Consider the following 25,720-nt stretch of genomic DNA (forward strand, 5'->3'; position numbering starts at 1 on the left):
GAAAGTAGTGGGCTTGTGCCCAAGGACAAAATGAACCACGTCAGAGACCGGGCCTCTCTGCTAAGCTCCTTTCAGAGTAGGTATGGCACAAGGCCTAAGCAGCAAACCTTGGACAAAAAGAAAATTGGAGTCAGTCCCTACCTGCCGAAAATAGTAAGAAGGCAATGACATGCAAATGGATATTGAAGCTCTCTTGCCCTTCTCTAAATTCATGTTAGGGATTCAGAGTTGAGTATGTGATGAATGTGTTGCAGTCTGCTTAGGGAGGACATACACATTGTGTTTCCATACAGTACCCCCTGACTAAATACAGCAAATCTATTTGAACTAAATCATTCAATGCATTTAAGTGAAACTCAATAATATAAAATTTAAAATAAAAATAAAATACAAGTCATTGTTATTTGTGGAACCCAGATTGAGTTCAATATGTGCATTATGGTGAGAATGTTTTAAATCTAACTGACCCTGCAGTCCCTCTTTGGAAGCTTTGCTTATGTCAGGATGTTTCGTGTTTTTGTATTTTATGTGTGTGTGTGCGTGTGTGCGTGTGTGCCTGCGTGTGTGTGTGTGATGGCAGGTGGTGATTGGGGACAAAGTGGTCCTGAACCCTGTGAATGCTGGTCAGCCGCTCCATGCCAGCACACATCAGCTTGTGGATAATCCAGGATGCAATGAGGTTTGACTGAGCCACTTCAACTCATCTTCGCTCCTTAGATGTTTCCATGGGAGTTTTTTCTCATAACCTCTGCTTGGTTATTAGCTGCCTGATGTGAAACAGTGTAGGATTGTTCCTCTGCCCTCCTGATTCAGCACAGTTGAGCAGTAGGATAAAGCTAACACTGCATTTGGAGGGTTGTGCTGTTTCTGTCTCGCAACACTTAAGCTGCTCTGTGTTACTTAACAACATTACCTCTGTTATTTTATTAATAACAGAGGGCCTCACGGTTGTCTTTTAGAAACTCTGAGACAGTTGAAGGTATTTGTGCCATTTTTTTTCCTGTTTATGAACAGTGAGAGAAACTCATTTATTCCTTATTTATGACCCTGCAACCAGTTTTAAAGATGCATGATAATGTAAGCGCAAATGGTGGATGTCATCAAGTAGAAACATTTTTTTTAGTTTTGTATTTGACATGCAGTACATGATCCTAACAATTAAGTTATTAAAATACTGTTTCTGCTGCCTTGGCTGTCATGCATTTTAAAAGTCAAAATTTTAAATGAATATGCATTATAAATTAATTAATATAATTAATTAATATGAAAGTTTAGTTAGACAAGATACTCATCTCCTATCTCAAATTAAAGAAAGAGCTTGAATAAGTTTGTCTGAGTTTAGGGGATGACAAAAAAATAAAACTCCACAAGCACTAAAGCTATTCTATTAACCTTGGAAATGTTGCTGCTGTGCTCCCACTGTGCAGAAGTGCTGCCAGGAGAACTACAGTCACGTCAAACTCTGATTGTTTGTTTTTCAGGTGAACTCGGTCAACTGTAACACCAGCTGGAAGATTGTCTTGTTTATGAAATGGAGCGACAATCAGGAGATCATCCTGAAAGGGGTTTGTCTCACAGCAGCTGCCAAACAAAAACATCTCATTTAGCTTGTTTTTTATTTCTTCTTTTAAATCACTTTTTATTAGGGCTTTTGAGCAACACACATTATATAGCCAATTCAACAGATAGATATATCTTCTTAGATACAGCAGGTCCAATACAACAATAATGAAATCATTTATGAAAAATGTCCATAATTTTTATAATTTACTGGCATTTTCTCTCATTGAAAAAATATATTTTCCCAACTGTAAGTTTTGCTTACTGTCCCTTATAAGAGCTGAGTCTTTCATAGATCAGATTGTGTTTTATTGGTCATTTTACAGCTCTACATTACACCAACCACAGTAGACTAGAGAAACTGGTGTCAGTCCAGTCTACAAACATCTTACTCTATGAGTAAATATTAATTAGAATAGATTCTGGCTTTACAGTGGATGGATTCTGTGTAATATGAAATGTGCTATAGACCCATAAGAATAAATATTTCCTTTTTAAATGTTTGTCTCAGAGTAATAGGTTGGATTTAAGGTAAAGCTGAATAGTTCTGGTAGTAACAAATGTTCTTCTTTCCAGGGTGACGTGGTACGGTTATTTCATGCAGAACAGGAGAAATTCCTCACATGTGACGATCACAGGAGAAAACAATATGTTTTTCTTCGCACTACTGGACGGCAGTCAGCTACCTCGGCAACCAGCAGCAAAGCCCTATGGGAGATCGAGGTGGGGAAGAATATATTTAGAGTTGGTTGTGCTGATTGTGGTATGTGCTGTAGAGTGTAGCTATTTTTTCAATGCAGTAAACATAAAGCTGGACTGTGAGTCTGTTCCGTAACACTTCTTTATATCAGCACCTGTATAATAAATTGGATGCACTGGGATAAGATTTTACTGCTGTGTGCTCCGGTATCAGGTTGTGCAGCATGATCCGTGTCGAGGGGGGGCAGGCTACTGGAACAGCCTGTTTAGGTTCAAACACCTGGCCACTGGACACTACCTGGCTGCCGAGGTTAGTCCACCGCTGTGTTTTGAGTGTCTGTAATTAAAACAAGGCAACCCTCACAAAATTAAATCAAATTATACTTAATTATTATACTGTATATTGATATATTTTGGTCATATTTTAGGAACTACCTTTGGTGCTTAAGGTATTTTACATGTAAAAAAAAAGTGTTGAGAGGAAGAGGCAGACTAGAAGGTTCACTGTTCATTTCACACAGCCACTTAATGTGAAGCAGCTTTTAAGACCAAGAAAACAGTCATTTAGACTAAATTATAGTCACATGTGTTCCAGACAATACCTAGTCTAGCTTTTTATATCAGGTGGTGAAACACTTGTATTTTTGTAGGTGAATCCAGAGTATGAAGAGGAGTGCCTGGAGTCCCGCTCTTCAGTAAGTAAGCCATGCTAAAAGATCTGCAATGTGGTTATAGCATTTATATGTAACAGTCACCATTAAATGTTAGTGACTGTTCAGTGTCCTTCCTCGGACCACACCCCTTTTGAACCCAGCCTTAATTTAACACCTGCCATCGTACTCAAAAACACCTCTGTTGTAGTTTTTGCTGTAGTGGGACCACATTTTGCTATGATGACACAGAGAGACACACACACATACAGACTCACAAGGTGAAACTAATACCAGCCACGCTGTTGAGACTGGTCACAATATGTATGCTTTACACTATGTAAACTCATTGATAAAACTCTCAGCAGTAGATGGCTGAATGTATTTTTGCAGAGTAAGAAGGTGTTGCAGTTCAGCGACCAGCAGATGGCAGCCTTGCACTGTGAATGCGCCTTTCTGTTTTGGCTCTTCAGTTCTTTTCCACAGCTCAGTGCACTAACTGTGACTCTCAGCATGAAGGTGTTCACATCTGTACACCACACCGAGGTCTGGCTCTCAGTCAGCCTGCTCCTGAGTTTACTAACAATAATTAACCTGAAAATGTATCCAAATAAGATGAAGTATCGTAGAGGTATTGTCACAACTTATTTAAAATGGGACCCAACTAACTTAACCAAGATATCTATTTTTTTTATTGCATCTATTCGCAGCTCAGACTGATTTGATGAAGCGATTGAGTCATGAGTCTTCTCTGGAAACTGTAATTGGCTTATTGAATTAAGACCGTGACATTTTACTTGGAAAATTCAACTTGTGCTCCACTGAGGATAGAGGTCTTTTAACAGACATCGCCTCATCCACTGCATTTCATTTTCACCATCTTGAGCCAACTCCCAGAAATCTTTTCACAGTAATTGTTTACCCTGTCAGTGACATGCCTGACTTGATCTTGACACACAAGCACATCAGGTAACCTCTGTCGCCAGTGAGCATGTGTGTGTGGTTATAGGAGGCAATTTCTAATCTAAGTGTTTGTTCACCTTTCTCTCCAGCTGGACTCAGAACAAGAAGCCTTAAGGGCCCGGTTGAGAAATGTCCAGGACAAAGTCATGTACACTCTCGTGTCTGTTCCTGATGGAAATGACATTTCCTCCATATTTGAACTCGATCCTACCACCTTAAGAGGGGGAGACTCACTAGTACCCAGGTAGGAAGGCCATAGCAATGAGGTGGTGAAGTGTTTCCAGCCAGCTCAGACCTGTGTTACCACAGATATGACTGTAAAGAGGGACATGCTCTGTTTCCTGGTCTGTCACTCTTTCCACTGAAAACCAAACAACAGACACATTACGAGAAGGGGACTTCCACTGTATATTAACTCAACTCAGTATGGCTGCAAAAGAGTTAAGAATGTGTGACTTACTGTTACTCACAATGAACAATATCACACTGGTTATACTGGTGGGGTTCTTGTTCATGATGGTAACGCAGATAAGGAAATTCACACTAATATATTGCAGTAAATACAAATGAGACTTTTGGCTCGACCCACATGTGTGTATGTGTGTGAGCAGATGCGTTTGTGCTTGTTTGCAGTGAAAATGGATTTCTTTCACATCTGTGACAAATTAACATCTGTGACACCACAGGCTCACAGTATTTTATTAGAAATACTGTAACTTTCACTAGAACAGCTGAAGGAAGGGGAAGCTGTTGTAAATACACACAGATGTGATGTGTTCATGTGAGTTCATAGGGTCTTGCTGCAGCTTGGAGTTAAAGCTGTTGTGCTTCTTGTGTAAAAAAAAAACCAAAACAAAAACTGTTATTGTATAGTGATCAGTGGGTCAGCTGTGGAGGAGTGTGACGATTCGAAAATGTTATTATTACTATTTTAGTTTTACAAAAATAGTCTTTAGTTTAAGTCTTCGGATCATCATTAGTCATTCCTGACTGAAATTCATACAGAACATTTACACTGCAAGCAGCATATTTCCTCTTTGACACAGTTACCTTTTAAGGAGAGCCAATCACAAAGTGAAATTAAGGCTTTAATTTAAGTCGAAGAGATTATCTTCTAAAGTTGGAACACAACCCACCACTAAAATACAAGCATAAGACTTGAGCATGAATTTCTCATGAACTTTGGCTTCACATATACATCATCAACTTCTTGACCATACTTACAGAAGTAAAACGGAAATGTGAACTCTCTCACTGATGGACCAATCGAACAATCTAGCTTTGTTCAGAAACAAAATTATTCTTTGCTCCCATTTATACTCAAAGTACTTGCAAGAAACAAGATTTTAATCTTCCCTGTTCTGTACCCAAGCAGAAAAAAAATATTTGAGTTCTATAATCAGAGATAAACATGAAAACCTGTTCCTGTTTTCAGTGGTGGACAGCAACAAAGTACATTTACTTAAGTACTGTAATCTTGAGATACTTGTAGCCATAAATAACATTAACATGCTCCTTACATGTTACTGCACCCATTATAATAATCCAATGCTATTAAATATACAATAATAAAAGAGTCTGAAAGCACTTAAAGTGCATTTTGTTGTTAATCCTTCTATACGTTTACTCTAATTTTGAACACAGGGCTTTTACTTGTTATAGAGTATTGATGCTCTTACTTAGGTAGAACACCTGTATACTTATTCCACCACTGCCTATGTTATAACATGGTTATGAATGAGGACTGCTTGAGTTTGTATTTTGCTTTATATATGGTTCTGTAATGTCTTTAGTTTGGTAGCAAGGGGTTTGTGCAATTTAGGGATGCTTGAGAAAAACAATAGTACTCATGTTCTAGTATTAGTTCTAGTAATAGCATCAAATAGTGTTTGTATTTATTGTCTGAATTGACAACCTTTAACTGAAAATGCTGTGTACCATTTCAGACTTTAGTTGTTTCAAGAGTCAATATATACTGTCCAGTATTTGGGCTCCAAACAATATGCAAACATAAATAACAATATTAAAATGTGTTTTCAGGAACTCATATGTGCGCCTCAGACACCTGTGCACCAATACATGGGTCCACAGCACTAACCAACCCATTGACAAGGAAGAGGAAAAACCTGTCATGCTGCGCGTGAGTGACCAGCATTAAAAATCGAAACCAACTGTTGTCAGCTGTAAAAGCTTCCTCCCCAATGTGAATGATGTACTTCTCTGATAGATGACAAAGTTGTACGTTTCTTTTCTGATTTAAGATTGGCACATCTGCCCTCAAAGAGGACAAAGAGGCTTTTGCCATTGTGCCTGTCTCCCCGGCTGAAGTGAGAGACCTTGACTTTGCTAATGATGCCAGTAAAGTGCTGGCCTCTATTGCTGGAAAGCTGGAAAAAGGCACCATCACACAGAACGAGAGGAGGTAGAGAAAGCATGGTGGTGCCAGATTAATTAATTTCTAAATAGGAGACAAGAGACTCACGAGTTATTGCTTTGCGTGTTTGTGTGTTTTCATGTACAAACAGAGCGGTTACCAAGCTTCTGGAGGATCTGGTGTTCTTTGTTGTGGACATTCCCAACAATGGACAGGATGTTCTAGAGATCATGGTCAACAAACCAAACAGAGAACGACAGAAACTCATGAGAGAACAGAATATTCTGAAACAGGTAATGTCTCAATACAGCAAACATTTAGAACACACACCTTAGATTACACTTTCCATTGAACATGAACTGGTTTGAACCTTACTGAACTCCTCTTAACCCCCTTTTCAGATCTTTGTAACGCTCTTTATCGTAACCCAAAGTGGCATGGATATCAAGCCTGCTATCTGTACCAGCATGTTCTTTAGGCTTTTAACTTCAATATGGGGAAAAAATTGTCACAAGCTTATCTGTGTATTCAGATCTTCAAGCTGCTGCAGGCTCCCTTCACAGACAGTGGGGATGGGCCCATGCTACGACTGGAGGAGCTGGCTGACCAGCGTCATGCCCCCTTCAGACACATCTGCCGCCTGTGTTACCGGGTTTTACGTCACTCTCAGCAGGACTACCGCAAGAACCAGGTACAGTTTGTCGGCCCTAAAAATCTGCTTTAAGAACAGTGGCACTGTATGACGTGCATATGTGCCACTGGAGTTTATATAAAGGTACATTCCAGATTTCCTAGATTAAACCTTATAGAAAGTGAAAGAGGCATTTGCACTGTAGTTGCACTGATATGAGATATCAGAACAAAAGGTCTGAATTTACTGTACAGTATGCACAGCTCATCTCATGAGACGCTTTATCAAATTTTCTGCTGATGCGAATACAGTAAATCACAGTGTGGTACGAGCTCATGCTATAGCGAATACCTGTAAATCTGATTTGCATTTCCCTTCGACTTCTTCTGAACACATTACTGTGTAATTATGCAGTGGTTCTGTCATCTTGTTTTGGTTTGCGTGTGTGTGTGTTCAAGCTGGTTATCTCTCTGTCCTACAGGAGTATATTGCCAAACAGTTTCGCTTCATGCAGAAACAGATCGGTTATGATGTCCTGGCAGAGGACACGATCACAGCTCTGCTCCATAACAACCGCAAGCTGCTGGAGAAACACATCACTGCTGCAGAGATTGACACGTTTGTTAGCCTGGTCCGCAAGAACCGCGAGCCAAGGTTTGTGTGAATGTCTGTGTGTCTGTATACCATGTACACGAAGATCTGGCCAATAGACAGAATCAAATATAAAACAGTTTAGTATTAACTGATCAATTTAATGCAGGATAATTTGTTAAAGTGCATCTTTATACCGTGATCTGCATATCCTGATCACACAGTTTATCCTCTGTACATCCATGCACACAAGGACAAATAAGGGCATTCAGCATTTGGTTTGAAGATAAAAGAAATCTTGAGTATATTGCACCGATGTGACCTTCAGGACAACGTGGTGATCAAATTAAAAAAAAAAAATGTGTTGGAATGTGTGGTCATTAGTCTTGGCACCGTGTTACGATGGCACACTGGATGGATGTTACATTTTATGCAGGCTGACTTAATTCTGGTGCCAGAGTTGATCTTTTATGGTTTTTTGTGTGTGTGTTGAAATGGATGATTGAATTTTGCATATCTTGTGTTTGTGCATGTGTCCAGGTTCTTGGACTACCTGTCAGACTTGTGTGTGTCAATGAATAAGTCCATCCCTGTGACACAGGAGCTCATCTGTAACGCAGTGCTGGACCCAGCTAACGCAGACATCCTCATAGAAACAAAGTGAGTCCTCTACCTTCACTTATTTCCTTCTTCTCCCCTACTACTATTACTACTACTCCCCACTTCTATTAGTCTGTTTTAAAGCCACCAGGCAAATCCATTTCCTACAAAGGTGTAAAGAAGAGTTAAAGGATATTGTGCTAAAATGATTAGATGACTGATTAAAAGTAAATGTATCTGCTGTTTTGATAGATCTTTAAGTTTTCATTGCTTTCCTCTGTTTGATGTGTTGACTATTGTAATATCAGAAAAAGTCACTTTGAGCTCTGGAAATGTCATTTTATAGATTGATCAGTAGTGAAAATAACTGTCAGTTGCAGCCCTAGTGGAATATATTAAATATTCTGACACGTCTGCATTGGTGTTGGCATGTGTGCAAGGCTCATCACATCATTTCTGAGTCTTTGTATCCTAATTCTAGTGCTTTTGTTAAAATTTGTTGCTTTCCCAAATATTTCCATCAGGTTAACATACGCACTCTTTCTGCAGATTGGTGCTGTCGAGATTTGAAATCGAGGGTGCGCCACTCGGGGAGAACTCTGTGGAGTCAGAGGAAGATGAAGAGGAAGTGTGGTTGTTCTGGAAGGACAGCAATAAAGAGATCCGCAGTAAGAGCATCAGGGAGCTGGCCCAGGATGCCAAGGAAGGCCAGAAGGAGGATCAGGAGGTGATCAGTTATTACAGGTAGTTACTGGACTTTATTTTCCATTTGGTTTTTTGGGATAAAGAAGATAAATGTTAGTCCCCTGTCTGACTTAAGCTTGAGCTGGAGCAGAGTCAGCCAATGGTGCTGATGACTTTATGGTTCACCTGTGAAGGTAAAACAGCTCATGTTTGGGGTGTTTAAGCACATATCACAATTTCACAGTCAGTCTAAGCCTGTGTATACCACCACAGGTACCAGCTGAACCTGTTTGCCAGAATGTGTTTGGACCGTCAGTATTTGGCAATCAACAAGATCTCTGGCCAGCTGGATGTGGACCTGATCTTACGATGCATGTCGGACGAAGACCTGCCCTATGACCTGCGAGCATCCTTCTGTCGCATGATGCTTCACATGCATGTAGATCGTGACCCTCAGGAGCAGGTTACGCCTGTCAAATATGCGCGACTCTGGTCTGAGATCCCCTCGGAGATTGCCATTGATGAGTGAGCGGATGGACAGATTTAATAGATGTTAATTGTAGAATATTTCTCTTACACAGAGAACAACTTTCTGTTGTTTGTTTACTCATTTGTGCTTGTTTGCTTTATTGTAGCTATGACAACGATGGAACATCTAAAGATGAAATTAAGGAGCGATTCTCACAGACTATGGAGTTTGTTGAGAACTATCTGAGAGATGTGGTATGTCAGAGCTTCCCCTTTGCAGATAAAGAGAAGAACAAGCTTACATTTGAGGTCAGTCAAGCACAATCTGTATAAATAATAACACTCTCATTATAGTACTGTAGTCACATTGTAAGGTTGGCTTTGGCAAACCAACATAATGTACTTACATTCCCTTTTTAGGTGGTGAATCTGGCCAGGAACCTGATTTACTTTGGTTTCTACAACTTCAGTGACCTGTTGAGACTCACTAAGATCCTACTGGCTATTCTAGACTGTGTCCATGTGAACACAGTTTTCCCTTTCAACAAACTGGACAAAGGAGATGAGAGTAAAGGTATGAACGCCCTGGGTGGTGGTCAATGGAGAACCAAATATTTCATGGACATAAAGCTGATCTGTGCGTATGTGTGTGTCTGCGTGTGTGCATGTTTCCAGGTAGTAACGTGATAAGGTCCATTCATGGTGTCGGGGAGCTGATGTCTCAAGTAGTCTTGAGAGGAGGTGGCTTCCTTCCCACAACTTCCAACAACAGCTCGAGTGGAGACACAGTCAAGACCCAGACTGAACCAGAGAAACAGGACATCCTGGTCATGGACACCAAGCTGAAGATCATCGAGATCCTGCAGGTGAACAACATGCAAGAACATCCTTTGATTCATGTACAAGCATAAAGTAGACGTTGTACATACAGTACACACAGTTTATCAGACCCATCCATCCCCCAACATATTCACATTTAACCCCTGTTATTGTCTGTCTTGTTACGCAGTTCATACTGAATGTCCGCCTGGACTACAGGATCTCCTGTCTGCTGTCCATATTTAAGAGGGAGTTTGATGAGAGTAACTCGCAGAGTGAATTATCTGTAACTGGAGCAGTGGAGGGACCAAACAATATGCCAGGTCAGATGACTATATGGCTGCATTTTACACGAATGGCATGATCAATGAAATGCACTGTGTTCATTACAAAAAAAAAATTCTTGTGATTCCAGGGGCTTTGGATTTTGAACATATAGAAGAGCAGGCAGAGGGGATATTTGGTGGAAGGTAACCACAGTCTCAATAAAGAAAGAATCACAAAATACGCAAAAGGGGATGTTTCATTGTGAATGCGTTCTCAATGTGATTGCAGTGAAGAGAACACCCCTTTGGACCTGGACGATCATGGTGGCCGTACCTTCTTGAGGGTCCTCCTCCACTTAACTATGCATGACTATCCTCCTTTGGTGTCCAGAGCCCTACATCTGCTCTTCAGGCACTTCAGCCAAAGGCAGGAAGTTCTGCAAGCTTTTAAGCAGGTATCCTGAACAACTCATACCACATCAAGGATACCATTTGTATTACTGTAGGTGCACTTGAGTCTTTTTACCCACATGACTTGCAAAATATCAGCTCATCAGTTATTCATGCAAGTACTAGTTGCTCAATATTGCAACAAATACACTCAGTTGACAGTTTATTGGGTACATCTAGCTAAAACTAATGCAGTCTAATATAACAGTCTTGAAATAAAAAGTTCCCACGACAAGTTCAGTGTTTGTCGAAACTATTTTAAAGAAGTACTGATTCAACTTTGTGGTCATTTTAGAGGATGTATTTTTTGATGATGTTGAACTATATTGCATTGAACTAAGTGGTGTTCCTGTTATTTATCCTACCATCAATGACATTAAGGGGGCTGGGGAGCAAAAAAACAGATGCGCCTGTCAGCATAACGCAATACAATTCAACATCACCACAAACTGCATCCTCCAAAATATCCAAAACAGTTTCAACAAAAACTGAACATTACAGCCTTCATGAAGAAAGGATTTATGGCAGGACTGTCATGTCAGACTGCATTTGTTTTAACTAGGTGTTCCCAGTAAACTGGTAGCTGAACATATGTGTTAACAGGTCCAGTTGTTGGTCACCAGCCAAGATGTGGAAAATTACAAGCAAATAAAGTCAGACCTGGACCAGCTGCGCTCTATTGTAGAGAAGTCTGAGCTCTGGGTGTACAAGAGGCAGGGGCCAGATGAAGGCATGGACACAGGAGACGGGCTGTCCACTGAGCCAGAGCATAAAACGGTGTGGTATACTGTATATCAAAAGAATCAAGCTCCACTCTGTAGTATCTTTGCTACAGTAAGATTTTGTTCTCTGATACACTGTTTCTGTTTTTCTGTAGGGAGACTCTGGGGGCATAGACAAACCAAAGAAGGCAGAAAGTACAAGCAGTTACAACTACAGAGTGGTGAAAGAGGTAATTATTCTACTCCCTTGTATTGTTAACAAACTCCAGTTATGTATTACAAATTATGTTATATAGCCCTAGCACAAAGACTTTTTTTTATATCTTGCTTCCTTGCATCTTCTTTCTGTCTTACTGTTCCCTGTCAGATCCTGCTGCGGCTCAGCAGGTTGTGCGTCCAAGAAGGTCTGTCAGGTAGGAAGAGCAAGAAACAGCAGCAGAGACTTTTGAGGAACATGGGGGCTCATGCGGTGGTCCTTGAGCTCCTTCAGATCCCCTATGAGAAGGTATGGCTTTATGAAATGTTATTCTGTGGCATCCTTTTTGTGTGTGCAAGTGGATAAACCTTCACATCATTTTCACCTCCAGGGAGAAGATTTGCGTATGCAGGACATCATGAAGCTCGCCCATCAGTTCCTACAGAACTTCTGTGCCGGAAACCAGCAGAACCAAGCCCTGCTGCACAAGCACATCAATCTTTTTCTCAACCCAGGGGTGAGCAGTCATGCTCTAATCACTGATCTTGACCTTAATCAGCTACGTTCTGTTCTGATGCTTCTCCCCCTTTTTTTTTTGCTCTTGTCCAGATTTTAGAAGCAATCACCATGCAGCATATCTTCATGAACAACTTCCAGCTGTGCAGTGAGATCAATGAGCGTGTGGTTCAGCATTTCGTCCACTGTATTGAGACACATGGCCGCAACGTCCAGTACCTCAAGTTTCTCCAGACTATCGTCAAAGCAGAGAACAAGTTCATCAAGAAGTGTCAAGACATTGTCATGGCAGAGGTCACCCCTTGTTTCTGCAGTGTTCATTTTGTGTAGCAGCTATGCCACGGGCTCCTTATGTCCTGATATAATCGTGTATATTTGTTTCTTCCTACAGCTGGTGAATGCTGGCGAAGATGTTTTGGTCTTCTATAATGACCGCGCCTCCTTCCAAACACTGGTCCAGATGATGCGATCAGAGCGGGACCGCATGGATGAAAACAGTCCTCTGATGTACCACATTCACCTGGTGGAGCTCTTGGCTGTCTGCACTGAGGGGAAGAACGTGTACACCGAGATCAAGTGTAACTCCCTCCTGCCACTGGATGACATAGTGCGGGTGGTCACCCATGAGGACTGCATCCCTGAGGTGAGACACTGACAGACAGCTTCAGTTGGTACCAGACACTTTGTGAATAAAGTTGTGTTCCATAAAGCGTCATTATTGGATTGTTTACTGATTTTTTTTTTTTTTTTTATTTCCCACCCTTAACAAATACTACCACTAATATAACTTTCTTGTATTTGACTATCACCCATCCTTGACTGGAACCATGTTTTTGCTTTAACCTTCATCATAACCTTTCAGGTGAAGATTGCCTATATCAACTTCCTGAACCACTGCTATGTGGACACTGAGGTGGAAATGAAGGAGATCTACACCTCCAACCACATGTGGAAACTCTTTGAGAACTTCCTGGTTGATATTTGCAGGGTAAGGGAAGAGTCACAGCTCTATGGAAATGAGATAGAATAATGCTTAAAATACGATGAGCCGTTTTGTTGTGTTTTGGGGGATTCCAGGTGTGCAACAATACAAGTGATCGCAAGCATGCGGACACCATTCTGGAGCGCTATGTGACAGAGACAGTCATGAGCATCGTGACAACTTTTTTCAGCTCACCCTTTTCTGACCAGAGCACCAGCCTGCAGGTATGTAACTACAGCTATGTAACAGCTGCTGTATGAAGCACTAAGCAAGGGTATGTGCTAAATGAATGTAAATCCAATTAGTAGATGTTAGCAAAAGCAGTAAATCTGTTGCTATAAACTCTCCTTATGGGCTTGTCATGACCTTTGACTCAGAGAGTACAGTGCCTAAAATGTCCAGTGAACTCTCTTGGTGAAAGGTCACCTTTCTTAGAATATGTCTTTAAAATACCATACCCCAACCATTAAGCTGTTTGCTAATCTAAAAGAAAATGAAAAATGGGGGGATGGGGCTTTTCTAAGAAAGAGCGATAACGTGCAACAGATGATAGATGGTTGATCATCAGGGGTTCATCTCTCCTTATGTCTACATATAACCTCCATCTTAATAATCATGTCATGCTTTAGGTGGCCATCAGAAAAAAATTAAGTACAGATAGAAAATGTATTAGTTGCCCTGTGTAATTTTAAACAAATAGTGTAACTCCCCAGAGAAACTCATACATGGAAAGCCTGATTCTACACACAAATCATCCACTATGGTTATTTTCATGCACGTGCATCCCCAAATGAATCAGTGCAACCGTGGAGTTTTTTATACCAATTTTTTCTTCCGATAAACATCATTGCGAGTGGTTAAGGAAACAAACGTTCATCTTCTCCTCCCATCTGTATGTGTTCATCAGAGTTGTGTTAGTCATGGTCTGGTAGAGCTAATCGCATATTACAAAGTTAAGAGCCGTTAGTTGTGATTGTGATTGTTGGCATCCTGTTGTGCTGATTGATCATTTCCTTTGTAGACATACAAAAAGTTCCTCTTTTTGTCATATAAAACATTTTTTCAAAGATTCACAGAAATAATCTTTTATTCACAAAATATATATTTTCAGTGCTTTGTTAATAACTTTATGACCTGTTCAGACAATAGTAATACTTTTGGTCAACTCACAAAAGAAGCAATTATCATCTCACACTTTTAACAAACAAGATCACGTTGTTTTTACAAAAGTAAGTTTTCCATTATACTGCAGAACATTTTGCATGTCTCCAGGATTGACAGTTGGCTCTGAAATGTTTAACAATGTTTTTGGAAGTATGAGCATGATGCATCTTGATTAAACATCTGTGCATGTTTAATTTCCTCACTGCTTGTATCCTCTGCTGCAGGCGTCTCTGTTGGGGAAAATATTTCAGGTATTTGTTGTAATTTAATTCAGCAGGGAAAACTGAGCTGGGTGTTGCTTGGTTCTTGTTGGGTGTAAAATAAAATTTGTTGCCTTGTTATTGACTGTATGTACTGTATGTGTGAGCATTCTGCCAAGGAGGTACAATGAAACTGATTTTCACTTGGCTAGATTTGGGCAAATGTCTGCTCAGGGATTAATGGGTCTCTTGGAAAAGTAACAAAACACCACTGAGTTAGCATGCTGGTCTCACTACAGGTGCTGTCACCTATATCACACACACACAAAGAGGTGTGTGTATGTGTGGTACTAAAACACAAAGCCTATGGTCCAGACTGTTGGTGCTGTAGATGACAGATGGGTATCTTTCATTTTAATGCGGGACATTTCTCTTTCTTTCATGACTAGAGAAGTTACTTCCAGCTAGATATAATAATCTGTAGCCACTCTGCCTTGTTTTTTTATCGTCCTCTCAGACCAGGCAGCCAGTCTTTGTGCAGCTGTTGCAGGCAGTGTTCAGGGTCTATCACTGTAACTGGCTGATCCCAGTCCAGAAGGGCTCTGTCGAGAACTGTATAAAGGTGCTCTCAGATGTCGGTAAGATCGATACAGCACCCATCTCACCACTCACATCAACTTCTAAAAATGCCTGTCTCACAAGGCCATACTCTTAATCAGTGTGTGTGTCTGTGTGTGTGTGTACCTGTCAGCCAAAGGCAGAGCTATAGCCATCCCAGTGGACCTGGACAATCAAGTAAACAACCTGTTTGTGAAATCCAACAACATTGTCCAGAAAACAGCCATGAGCTGGAGACTTTCTGCACGTAACGCTGCCCGCAGAGACTCTGTTGTGACTGCTTCACGGGACTACAGAAACATTATCGAGAGGCTGCAGGTACGGTGTATATGTGTGTGTGTGTTCGCACTTCATTCGAGATTGAACATTTACGCAGGTGCTAAGGCTGTTTCTTTGTCTGGGGTGCAGGACATTGTGTCAGCTCTCGAGGACCGTCTGCGTCCACTGGTCCAGGCTGAATTGTCAGTTCTGGTGGACGTGCTCCATCGGCCTGAGCTGCTCTTCCCTGAAAACACAGACTCACGCAAGAAGTGTGAGAGTGGGGGTTTCATATGCAAGTAAGCACTTCATATAGCTCCATAATTTATCACTGATATATGAATAACTGGATTTACAAATGAGGCCTATGAACTAATCTCGTTGTTCAGGCTGATCAAACATACCAAGCAGCTGCTGGAGGAAAATGAGGAGAGACTGTGCATCAAAGTTCTGCAAACTCTGCGAGAGATGATGACAAAGGACCGGGGTTATGGAGAGAAGGTAGGATAAGCTGCCAATGGCAGAGATCATGTATTTCCATAGAGGGATGAGACATTCAACTGTCATGACTAGTATGACTTAACTGTATGTTGTATAAATCTAATTGCTGAAATATGTTTTTCAGATTGATTCTGTATAAATGTAGAATATGTATGAGGAAGATTGAAACTTTAAAGGAAATATAAATAAGCCTAGGTTTTATTTATCCTACAGTACATTTTTGACACAGTATATTAGTTTTTTTTTTTTTACCTTTCCCCTTATAAAGGACCAGTCTTTAATACTGTAACTAAACTGAAAATGCAAACGTAATCAACAATTGCAAAGTCTTAAGACAAAAAAAGCAATATGATAGGTACTATGATTTAACATCAGGCACATATATGCTGCATCACTCACACACGCACACAAACAAACTGCCAAGAGTACCCTTATTTTGAAGGGACTTGGTTTGTCCCTAGAGTCACATTCACCTCTGCAGTCAGCAAGACAGGACGAGTCACTTCTTAGAACTTCTTTCAGCCACAGTCACCACTGTGAGACGTCACTAAGTCTGCTCACTCTATTCAAAAAAAGACCATTTCTTCTAAACTGCTGAAATGAAGTATGTCCACAGACCTAACTCACTTAACTAACATGCCATGCTGTATCACTGACCTCTGCTTTAACTTCCTCCTTCCTTTGTGGTTATCTAACCCCCTAAACCCTCTGTTCTCTTTCAGCTCAGGGCGTTTGATGATGAGATGGATATGCCTAAGGTTGTTTCTCCTTTTCTTGTATTCATGCCCTTGTTCCTCTCAGCTCCTGTCTATTATGTCTGAGTAACACTAGTAGTTGTTCTGTAACTGTACTGTAACAGCTGCTGCGGCTGTGTGCTGTAGTTAGTGGGGTTCTCTAGGCACAGCTGGTAACAAATAGTGGTGGACTGGTTCTGTCTTCCACACCTGTTGCACTGTCGGCCATAAAACATCATGTGGATCAACTAAAAATGGTGAGAAAGGGAGAGAGAGAGAGATAGGGAAATGTGTACTATGGCTGACTGCGTGTTGCTCAACAAAGTTGTGTTATCCCAGGTTCGAAGGTGAGTCACTTGCTGGCTGGGCCAGCTGCCATTGCTTCGTTTGTGTCTGCTCGCTGTCCTCACACTGGACGTTTACATGCCAAAGTGTTCACCATATCAAGTAAAAGTCAATGTGACAGCTGATTCCAGTTGTCACATTTGATTTTACAATCACACAAACATGAAAACAGATAACAGATGTGAAAAGATTGGCCAACAAGCACAGGCTTATATAAATCACAAAGGAAATACTCATAAAAAAAGGAAAATAAGATAGCAACCTAATGATATATAGTTGGTGTTCTATATCTGTGCATGTTCCACAAAACGCATTGCCAAGATAATAAAGCCATAAAAGTCATGTTACTTTCTTCCCTCTCTTTCCTTTTCGTGCCAGTGTCATACTGTCTGTGTTAATGTTCAGCTTTTTTGTGGGGTGTTTCCCTTGTGTCTACTTTAGGCACCAATAGGGGGCACTGTGACTGTGTGCGGGCTGTGTATATGTGGGTATAAATGAATGTGTGGGGCTATGAGGGGCTGTGGCAGTCATTGAGGCTGTGTCCTAGTTTTCCTTGCCTGCAAGCTGCACGATTCCTGGGCCCCTGCCAATTCTGGGCTGAGGTTACATAAGAATCAGGCTTTTTTTTTCCTGGAACTCAGCCCCTCCTCTGATGTGTGACCTTCAGCAGTAATTGCCAATAAAAGTGTGGAGGAGCTGTTTACCCACACTGCCGTTATGTGTGTGTGTGTACGTGTTTGTGCGCACACCTGTGTGCATAAATGCAAGTTGTGGGCACGAGGGTGAAGGGCTATTTGCATGAGCGTGTGAGACAGACACGATCCCTACACACACCTGTTAAGTGTTGTATCTCTGTCTGTCTACACATGAAAAGCAGCTCTGGTGTAGAAGTGGCAGTTGGGAGGAAACCTGTTTCTCTTCCTCCATGTGCCAATCTTCATATTTATTGTCTCCTCTCTCTCTCTCCTTTTTGGCTCCATTAAATCATTGTGACAGAGTTCCTCAACTACACGAGATCCTCCCCGCTTCCACTCACACCCTTTCTCGTGTGGATGCAAACACACACCCACTCTGTGTAAACTTAATGAAGTTGGCTGTGAATGTTTGCGTAGGTGTGATATGAAAGTGCGTAGTTGGCTCTTGTCTTCTCTGTTGCCCTTTGAGTAAGGCAGAATAGCATTGCATATGATTGAAAAAAAAAAACAGTGTGAATATGTGAGCTTTTTTAACAGGAAACTTGGCTTATATGGGTCACATGCAATGGGTTTTTATAGTGTAAGTTTTAGCAAGGCACTAAATAATAGCAGGAGTTGTATTTTTGACCTCCCCAATGTGTGCATACCACCCCTAAATGTCAGGGAAGTGATTATCAGCTAAATTCATTGCTCTTTGGCTGTCAGAGTTATGTAAGAGCCAGAGGAGTTCAGGACACACAGTGTTGGGCTTTTACTCTCAGGCTATCCTCTTTACCTGGCCTCATGTGTGTGTGGTCTAAGTCAGAGCAGTTATGCAAGCCCTCCATGTTGGAAAAAAGTCATGTTTCATCCCTTTCACCTCTCTGTTTGTTCACTTGGCAAGCTGCTCAGTGGACGGATTAAGAAAAGGAATCTTCCTCTTGACTTTTAGATTTCAGGATAACATCTGTCTCTTTTTTTTTTTCTGTCTTTTTTTTTTTTATTTACCTAACAGATTTTCTACCACATCCACCGCGGTGCGTTGCCCACTCTGGTCAAGACAGAAATTCATTTTACACATCTGGTGTAGAAGTAGGTCATCTGCAATGAAAATGACAGAGCAGAGTCTTTTAATTTAGTCTGCTTTTCTGTCTGTCACATAACAAGCAGGCGAGTGGTAAAACCCAGCCTTCATGTCATTCAGCACTGGTTTAAACATGACTCAGTCTCAGCCCGCAAAGACACAAACACATGTTTATTTATGCACTTTCAGAAAAAACACCTCAACATAAAGTAGAATGAACTCTGTGTGCATGTGTGTGCACATATATTTCTTCTATTGTCGAGCTGAGAGGTATGAGACTGATCAGGGGTTTGCCCCAGGGAGTTTCCAGTTTAGTGGAGTGCACTATAGTCAGGACGGATGTGGCAGCTGCGAGGGGTTGCTCTGTGGTGTCTGTGGTCAGACTGGGGGCGATTAGCTGCACATATCTACTCTGATCACCATCTTGCTTTGTGGTTTAATGTGGTGACAGTGAGGCAATGTCCACAGACCTGTGGGAGATGCTGCACCTCCAGTGCGTGAGTACTGAGCATGGAACCCCCCTGACCTGCTGCTGAACTCTGATGCACTATGATGTTGTTTTCAGGTGAAATCTTATCAGATGTTGTGCTTGTAAAAAGCGAGTTTGAGACATATTTTAGAAATATTAGAAACCACAAACTGCACAAGACCCACAGGATCCATGGCCAAGTCAATAGTGTAGGTTTTATATAATGTGCTGAAATTACATCATTTGCATTCTGTTTATTCCAAAGCATTTATGTGAGTATATTCTGTGTTTCCCCTTTCTTCTTTCACACCTGTCTCTCTGTCACTTTCTCTTTCTAATTCTGTCTCATTCTGTTTTGTCCCCACATAAAATTCTCATCATTCCGATTCTAAAAAACACTAAATAACTAATTGAAGTACTGTATCTGAAAAAATGTAAATGTGTTGTCACAAAGCTGAAGACAAATAGTCCTATCCATACAATATCCCCACTGATCCAATGTTAGATGTGCTACATGAGGGACATCCAGGGTGTTCTTTAGCTTGTACCGGTGCTTAAAGTGCATCATGTTGCCCAACTAAATGTTCAGATCTTCTCCGTCTCATTTCTATCAATCAATCTGTCAATTCTGCAAGCGATGGGTATTTTTAGAGACCAACCGAGGTAGATCTTGTAACTTGTTCTTCCATTCTGTACGACAGCCTCGCCGAACATCAACAAGCTTCATGTTTAATCTCTGTGCTTGGCTGAGTTGTTCAGTCAAATAAGTCAAAAGGCAAAATTCTAAGTAAAGGCATAAGTCACTGGCAAGTTCAAAGGCAAGTTATTTTTGTTTTTGGTCAAGTTAAGTTGAAGACATCAGATGTGTGACGTCAGTCTGACTGATATGGCTCAAGTTCACACCTCTGAAAAGTACCTACCAGAGTCATTACATTATATAGAAGAGCCCTGGTATTATATATATTTGGTGCATGTAGAAGCAAACCTACATAACAAAAGTAAATACACCCACAAGTGTAGATACATACTTTACATCATGCCCTTCACCTTGGCTGACAAGGAGATTAGTCCAACTGGCAGAGTGTGAAAACCATCTCTCTAAGTGTTTGTTATTCTCTCTCCCTCCTTGTATTTCACTGGTCTCTCTGTCTCTTGCCCTCTGTGTTTTTGGTGACAGATGGCCACCGTAAGCAGCTCTGTGTCACTGGTTTAGTGGCCTGGTTCCTTTTGGGGTGATTATGTAACTCTAACCCCATTGCCCCTCGCCTCTCCTCTCCCCTCTTCTGCCCCTCCTAGTGTGTCTTTTTACGTAACGACTTTTGTGGAGCATTGCCTTTTACAAGTTTCCTTTTCCCTTGGTGAACACATACTGTACAAAGATGTACTGAGTTTGGAGACAGACGAATGCTCATGAGAAAGGAAATTTTAAAGACAAATATGGGGTATATCTCATTTGTCCATATTTGATCATTATATGTTTCATCTTGCTTATAACTTGGCTCAAAGAGAGAACGGCTCATCTTGTGATTACTCATCCCAGTTCCAGTGTGATTTCAGTTTTTGCTCAGTTTTTGTGTTTTTCCTCAAATGTTAAAAGAATTGTTAGACATTTTGGGAAGACGGTTTGTTCTCTTGCATGTACTCTTGCACAAGTCACTGTACCTGGTCAAGAAACCCCCCCCCCATAAAACCACAACTTATCATTTTTGCCCTTTTTTGTTTTAATGAACAAACTAGATATGACTTGTTAGATAGCAAGCTTTAGAAATCTTGGTTGCCATAGTCTGTCACCTTTTGAACAGAGCCAGGCTAGCTGTGTTTCCATTCTTTATGTTAAACTAAGCTAACCAACTGCTGGCCTCGGCATCATGCTTACTGTACAGATATGAGAGCCAGATCAATCTTCTCATCTACTCTCAGCAAGAAAACAAATCAGCGCTTTTCCCAAAATGTTTAACTACTCTTTTAAAACTACAATTTGAAAAATGAAAAGCAACGAAAATGAAGAACAAAGAGAGAAAACAAGAAAACAAAGATCCAATCACACTGTCCTGTATAGTATTAATAGTCAACACTGTACACATCTCCTGTCTCTGCTCTCTAAACCCTTCACAACCGTAATGTTTCCCTGGTTTCTAACATAGTAGTAAATGCATGGCAACTCACCAATAGCAGACCTTTGCATGGCCACTTAAAACAGCTGAATAGATACATGATGTGGTTATTAACCTGACAATTGCCTTTTCTGTGCTGCATGAACACTAACCCTGTGTCTGTATCTGTTGGACCACTGTGCTCACACTCTTCACTGCATCCAGCAGCTGGATCAGAACCAGCCTGAGAAGCTGTTGGCAGACCAGAAGAGGGTAGGTACTTATGACAGCATGGCAGCTCACTGCACAGAGATTCATGGTGAAATAACACATTTTACACATATAGCAGTCATACTATGAATAAAAAAAAAAAAAAAACACTCATTACCTTTCCCCTGCCTTTTGTGTTCCTAATCACTGTTCTGCACTGCTTCAAGTACTGTGAGACATAACCACCTGGCTCTCACACCCAAACAAGCACGCACGGGGATCCAAATTTTCGAACTTTCATGCTATATTTTTCTCTGCCTTTTTTCTCTAATGGTGTCTCTGGCAATGCAGTGACTTTGCAGAGCCTCAGGTGTTTCTGTTAAAGAGGCCGGTTCCAATATTGATATTCCAGAGTAACAAAATTGATTGAAGTTCATCAATATATAATTACTGTCTCAGAGAGGAGAACATTATTTTGTAAGCAGGTATGTTCAGCAGGTATTTAGTTGCTGTTTAAATTTCCCTAACCAGAAGTCAGGGTCGCTGGTGTTTTATTCAGAGCCCTCATTGTTTCTGCTAATCCTTGGTACAGGCCAGGTTTGTACTGACGGTTTAGATAACATCCAGACAGGACGCCACAAAGGTTTGGCTCATGACTCAAGACTTCAGAAAAAGGACAGTATTCTCCAATGAGACCAGGAAGTCATCCTCTGACTACAGCTGATCGTGCTGTGCTGTCACACACAATAGATACAGTTGATTAACCTCCTGCCAATAAAAGATGAGTTGAGATGTTCTTCACACCTCCTACATTAACTAATCCTGACCCCCGGAGCATAACTATGGCAGCACAGCTTACATAATGCTACTGTTGTCTGTCAAGGACCACCCACAGTTGACAATGATTTGCACATAATCACGCACAAACACACACGCATACAAAAACCCTTCTCTTTCATTTCCTTCACTTTATCCTATGGGAGGTCTGTCAGGTAGCTATGGGCTGCGGTTGCCATAACAACGGCAAAGTCGTGCTGCTGACTGCTCAACGGTGGATGAGTCACAGTGTGGGAGGGCTGGCCCCAGGACTGTCTAAGTGAAAACCAGGACCTCACATTGTCACTACACAGGGTCACTGCTGCTGATGATAACAATAACAATGTGGGTGGTAAATTACATAACCTTTAGGTTAGGTGTCTGCAAGCATTTTCTGCATAGAAATTTAAGAATTCTTTAAATCAAATATTTAAATTGAAAAGTTGACATGCAGGTCATTACAGAATTACTGAGCATCGTCATAATGGCAGGCAGGCTATCATTTCCCGAAGTCGGGGTGTTTTATTGTCTTTATGGAGATCTAAAATACGGTAAACATCACTGGTGATGCATGTTTCCCTGTTATACAACATCTCCTCTCTCCACATTGCTGACGTAACGTCATTACATCCTTCAATTCCTTTTCCTCTCGTAGGGCGAGGCACTGAGACAGATTCTGGTGAACCGTTACTATGGCAACTTCCATCGGAGTGGTGGGCGGAGGGACAGCCTGACGTCATTTACAAATGGCCCCCTCAGTCCGGTAGGACCCGGCAAAAGCCAATCAGGTGGGACAGCGTGACTGTTGTTGCTCATCTCCAACACCCAGCACAGAAGTTTGCTGTTGATTCTTTACTGCAGGAAGTGTAGTTTAGCTGGTGCACACAAGGCCATGAAAACACTCATTTCAGCAGCGCTGGCCGAGCTGATGTTACTGTGAAGCAGTAACCAAAGTCCAATGCCAAAAAGAAACATGACTTTGCTGACAGTAATGACTACAACTACTATCAAGGGACAAAGTCTAGATAAACCTTTTCCTTTTGTTTAGCCAAAATGATCCTGCCCCTGAAGTCGTAGTAAAGCAAGGTTCTCTCAATAATGTTATATAAGGATGGGACTCTGTCTGGCCCTGAGCCGGTTATCAGCTCCAGAGTTGTGCTGTGAGCTGCCCTTTGAGCACGCAGAGCACAACACTCTTATCGCTACCTGATAACGTGGTCATTGTTGTTACTATCTGCAGTCAAAATACTGAAGCAATGCATCTCTGTGCAGCATTTCTCCTTCGATTTGAGCCACTGGTTTTGATATGAAGCTTTTAATCAGCATATAGATTTTACAGGACATATTGGTGCCAGTGGTATGTGTCTGATTTTCATATAGATTAAATGCGGCCATATTCTGGTCACCTAGTAACCAGAATGGCTTGTTTATGCTGTGGTACAAATGGCAGTATATTTACATTCATTATGTGACACCATAATGTATGCACATTATATATATTATACAGTTGTGATGAAAGGCCCAGATGTTGCCATGTTTGGACAAATATTGTTGTACCTAAAATGAAAGACAGAGAGAAAATCACCCTGGTTCCCAGTTCACCATCCCTCCCATGTGCACCAAGATGTTGGCAAACTTCGAGACCACAGGAAGTGGTCCCACCCGCCCTTCCTTATGTGATCCACTTTTCACTGTTGCTAGGTGACAGGCTGCTACTTCCTGTGAAAACAGCCCTAGCACCTGTTGCAGAAACAAGAACCAGGCCGAGAATTCCATATGTACCCTGAAGCTGGGGCCTTGGGGGGGATGTGCACGCAAAGTCACGTACAATGAACTGTGTGTGGTTACACTGCCTAGTACAGGGTTAGCGTCACATTAGTTGGAAATCTTAGTGAGCTTGTGGCGTGTTTAAGTAAATCTTTATTTATACTGTGTGTATACTTTATGTTTACTAGGATCAATAAATGTCTAGCTCTGTATGATTAAAGAAATGATGTATTTTTCCTGACTTTGACGTTGCACTGTGCAGTGTTGTGTCAAATCTACATAACAAGCTTTGCAGCTTCAAGCTTTTTATTAAATACAAAAATGGACTCAAGCAAAAACTTTTTTTTTTTTTTTGTGAAACGAAGGTCTCACTTTTTGATAAAGGAACTGCAGTATCTTTTTTATTTTGTTGTTTCTTTTTTCAGTTCAAGGGGCAGCTAAAATAGTTAATGTGCTGCTAACACATTAAATAGCTGATTATCCTGCTGTCTTTTTTTGTTATTTGTTCATTTTCATTGCTAATTACCAGCAAATGCTTTAGTTTACTGCCAATAGTTGCAGTTTTAGCTTCTTTTTGACTGTTAGTCTCATATGTCATATACCGAAGATGCTGGATTCTTATTTGGCTTATTGTCTTGTCTCTGTCATGCAGCATTAGGGGGACCTGGGGGCCTCAGTCGTGGTGAAATGAGTCTGGCAGAAGTACAGTGTCACCTGGACAAAGAGGGAGCCTCTGACCTGGTTATCGACCTCATCATGAACACCACCAGTGACCGGGTCTTCCAAGAAAGCATCCTCCTGGCTATTGCATTGCTGGAAGGTGGAAATACCACCATCCAGGTCGGTTAACCCCACGTTTATATCAAGAAAACTGTAAAAACATTTTTGAATCTGCCATCTATTGTTGAACAGCTTAACTGCTGTGATCTTCTCGACTCTTACAGAGCAAACTATATATTTATCTGTTCTACTTAGTGTAACTGATCTGCAGTGTTTTGATTTAATGGCCTTTTATCTATGTTAAGGGTCAGCTTATCCCACAGTGAATCTGTAGATTATCTGCTACAGTGGGACCAGCAAAAACAATACACTGTGTCATGGATGCAAGTTTTCATTACTAGAGGATCTACAGTATGTGGGTCAGTGTGCCGCATGTATGTTACCAGGGCGGCTCTTCTCCCCCTCATATCTAGCAGTATATCATTTGTCTCAATGGCCAGGCCAGATGATAGTGATGTCAGTAGTCTACAGTGTAGTAAAATAATTTTTTTCCACTTTGGACTGTTTTACGTGTGCATTAGGCAAAGTAAATGAATCCTCTTTCCCAGTTTGCTTCAACCTGAGCAAATTAACCTCTCTGTCTCTTAGCTGTCTCTCTCTGCTTGTCTTTTTCATGTCTCTGTCTGTTGCTCTGTCTGTTGATCTCTCTGTCTTTCCATCTGTCTGTCCGTCTGCGTGCTGTTGTGTAAGCACGAGGCTTGCATAATCAGATTAGAGCGAGGAAGCCACTGTGGCGGAGATAATGCTTTGGCTTCCCACGACTGCTGCAGTGCTGAGTCACGTGATCAGTCTGTGTTACATAAGGCCTGTGTGAATGAACAATGAGGAATGTCTCA

At 41.2% G+C, this 25,720-nt stretch overlaps 1 protein-coding gene across 6 annotated transcripts in view; it reads left to right on the plus strand.

Moving 5' to 3' along the window:
• The window catches only part of LOC121179718 (inositol 1,4,5-trisphosphate receptor type 1), a 66,220-nt gene that overhangs the window by 13,627 nt on the left and 26,873 nt on the right, over positions 1–25,720 (plus strand). The window contains exons 7-43 of one of the 6 annotated variants that reach the window (XM_041034696.1): positions 581–679; positions 1,482–1,565; positions 2,137–2,283; positions 2,474–2,569; positions 2,910–2,954; positions 3,962–4,116; positions 5,913–6,012; positions 6,134–6,294; positions 6,398–6,539; positions 6,779–6,937; positions 7,359–7,531; positions 8,009–8,128; positions 8,618–8,812; positions 9,026–9,277; positions 9,388–9,529; positions 9,641–9,794; positions 9,896–10,086; positions 10,230–10,362; positions 10,455–10,509; positions 10,595–10,760; positions 11,359–11,532; positions 11,633–11,707; positions 11,845–11,982; positions 12,065–12,190; positions 12,283–12,483; positions 12,581–12,832; positions 13,052–13,177; positions 13,267–13,395; positions 14,560–14,586; positions 15,053–15,173; positions 15,287–15,471; positions 15,562–15,710; positions 15,801–15,912; positions 16,635–16,670; positions 21,537–21,584; positions 22,993–23,125; positions 24,757–24,944. In XM_041034696.1, coding sequence (XP_040890630.1) covers positions 581–679; positions 1,482–1,565; positions 2,137–2,283; positions 2,474–2,569; positions 2,910–2,954; positions 3,962–4,116; positions 5,913–6,012; positions 6,134–6,294; positions 6,398–6,539; positions 6,779–6,937; positions 7,359–7,531; positions 8,009–8,128; positions 8,618–8,812; positions 9,026–9,277; positions 9,388–9,529; positions 9,641–9,794; positions 9,896–10,086; positions 10,230–10,362; positions 10,455–10,509; positions 10,595–10,760; positions 11,359–11,532; positions 11,633–11,707; positions 11,845–11,982; positions 12,065–12,190; positions 12,283–12,483; positions 12,581–12,832; positions 13,052–13,177; positions 13,267–13,395; positions 14,560–14,586; positions 15,053–15,173; positions 15,287–15,471; positions 15,562–15,710; positions 15,801–15,912; positions 16,635–16,670; positions 21,537–21,584; positions 22,993–23,125; positions 24,757–24,944 — 4,989 coding nt within the window. The remainder of the gene's footprint in view (positions 1–580; positions 680–1,481; positions 1,566–2,136; positions 2,284–2,473; positions 2,570–2,909; positions 2,955–3,961; positions 4,117–5,912; positions 6,013–6,133; positions 6,295–6,397; positions 6,540–6,778; positions 6,938–7,358; positions 7,532–8,008; positions 8,129–8,617; positions 8,813–9,025; positions 9,278–9,387; positions 9,530–9,640; positions 9,795–9,895; positions 10,087–10,229; positions 10,363–10,454; positions 10,510–10,594; positions 10,761–11,358; positions 11,533–11,632; positions 11,708–11,844; positions 11,983–12,064; positions 12,191–12,282; positions 12,484–12,580; positions 12,833–13,051; positions 13,178–13,266; positions 13,396–14,559; positions 14,587–15,052; positions 15,174–15,286; positions 15,472–15,561; positions 15,711–15,800; positions 15,913–16,634; positions 16,671–21,536; positions 21,585–22,992; positions 23,126–24,756; positions 24,945–25,720) is intronic. The other 5 variants (XM_041034698.1, XM_041034699.1, XM_041034697.1 and 2 more) reach the window with 5 other exon arrangements.

This window comes from Toxotes jaculatrix, chromosome 3, assembly GCF_017976425.1.
Source record: "Toxotes jaculatrix isolate fToxJac2 chromosome 3, fToxJac2.pri, whole genome shotgun sequence".
Lineage (NCBI taxonomy): Eukaryota > Metazoa > Chordata > Actinopteri > Toxotidae > Toxotes > Toxotes jaculatrix.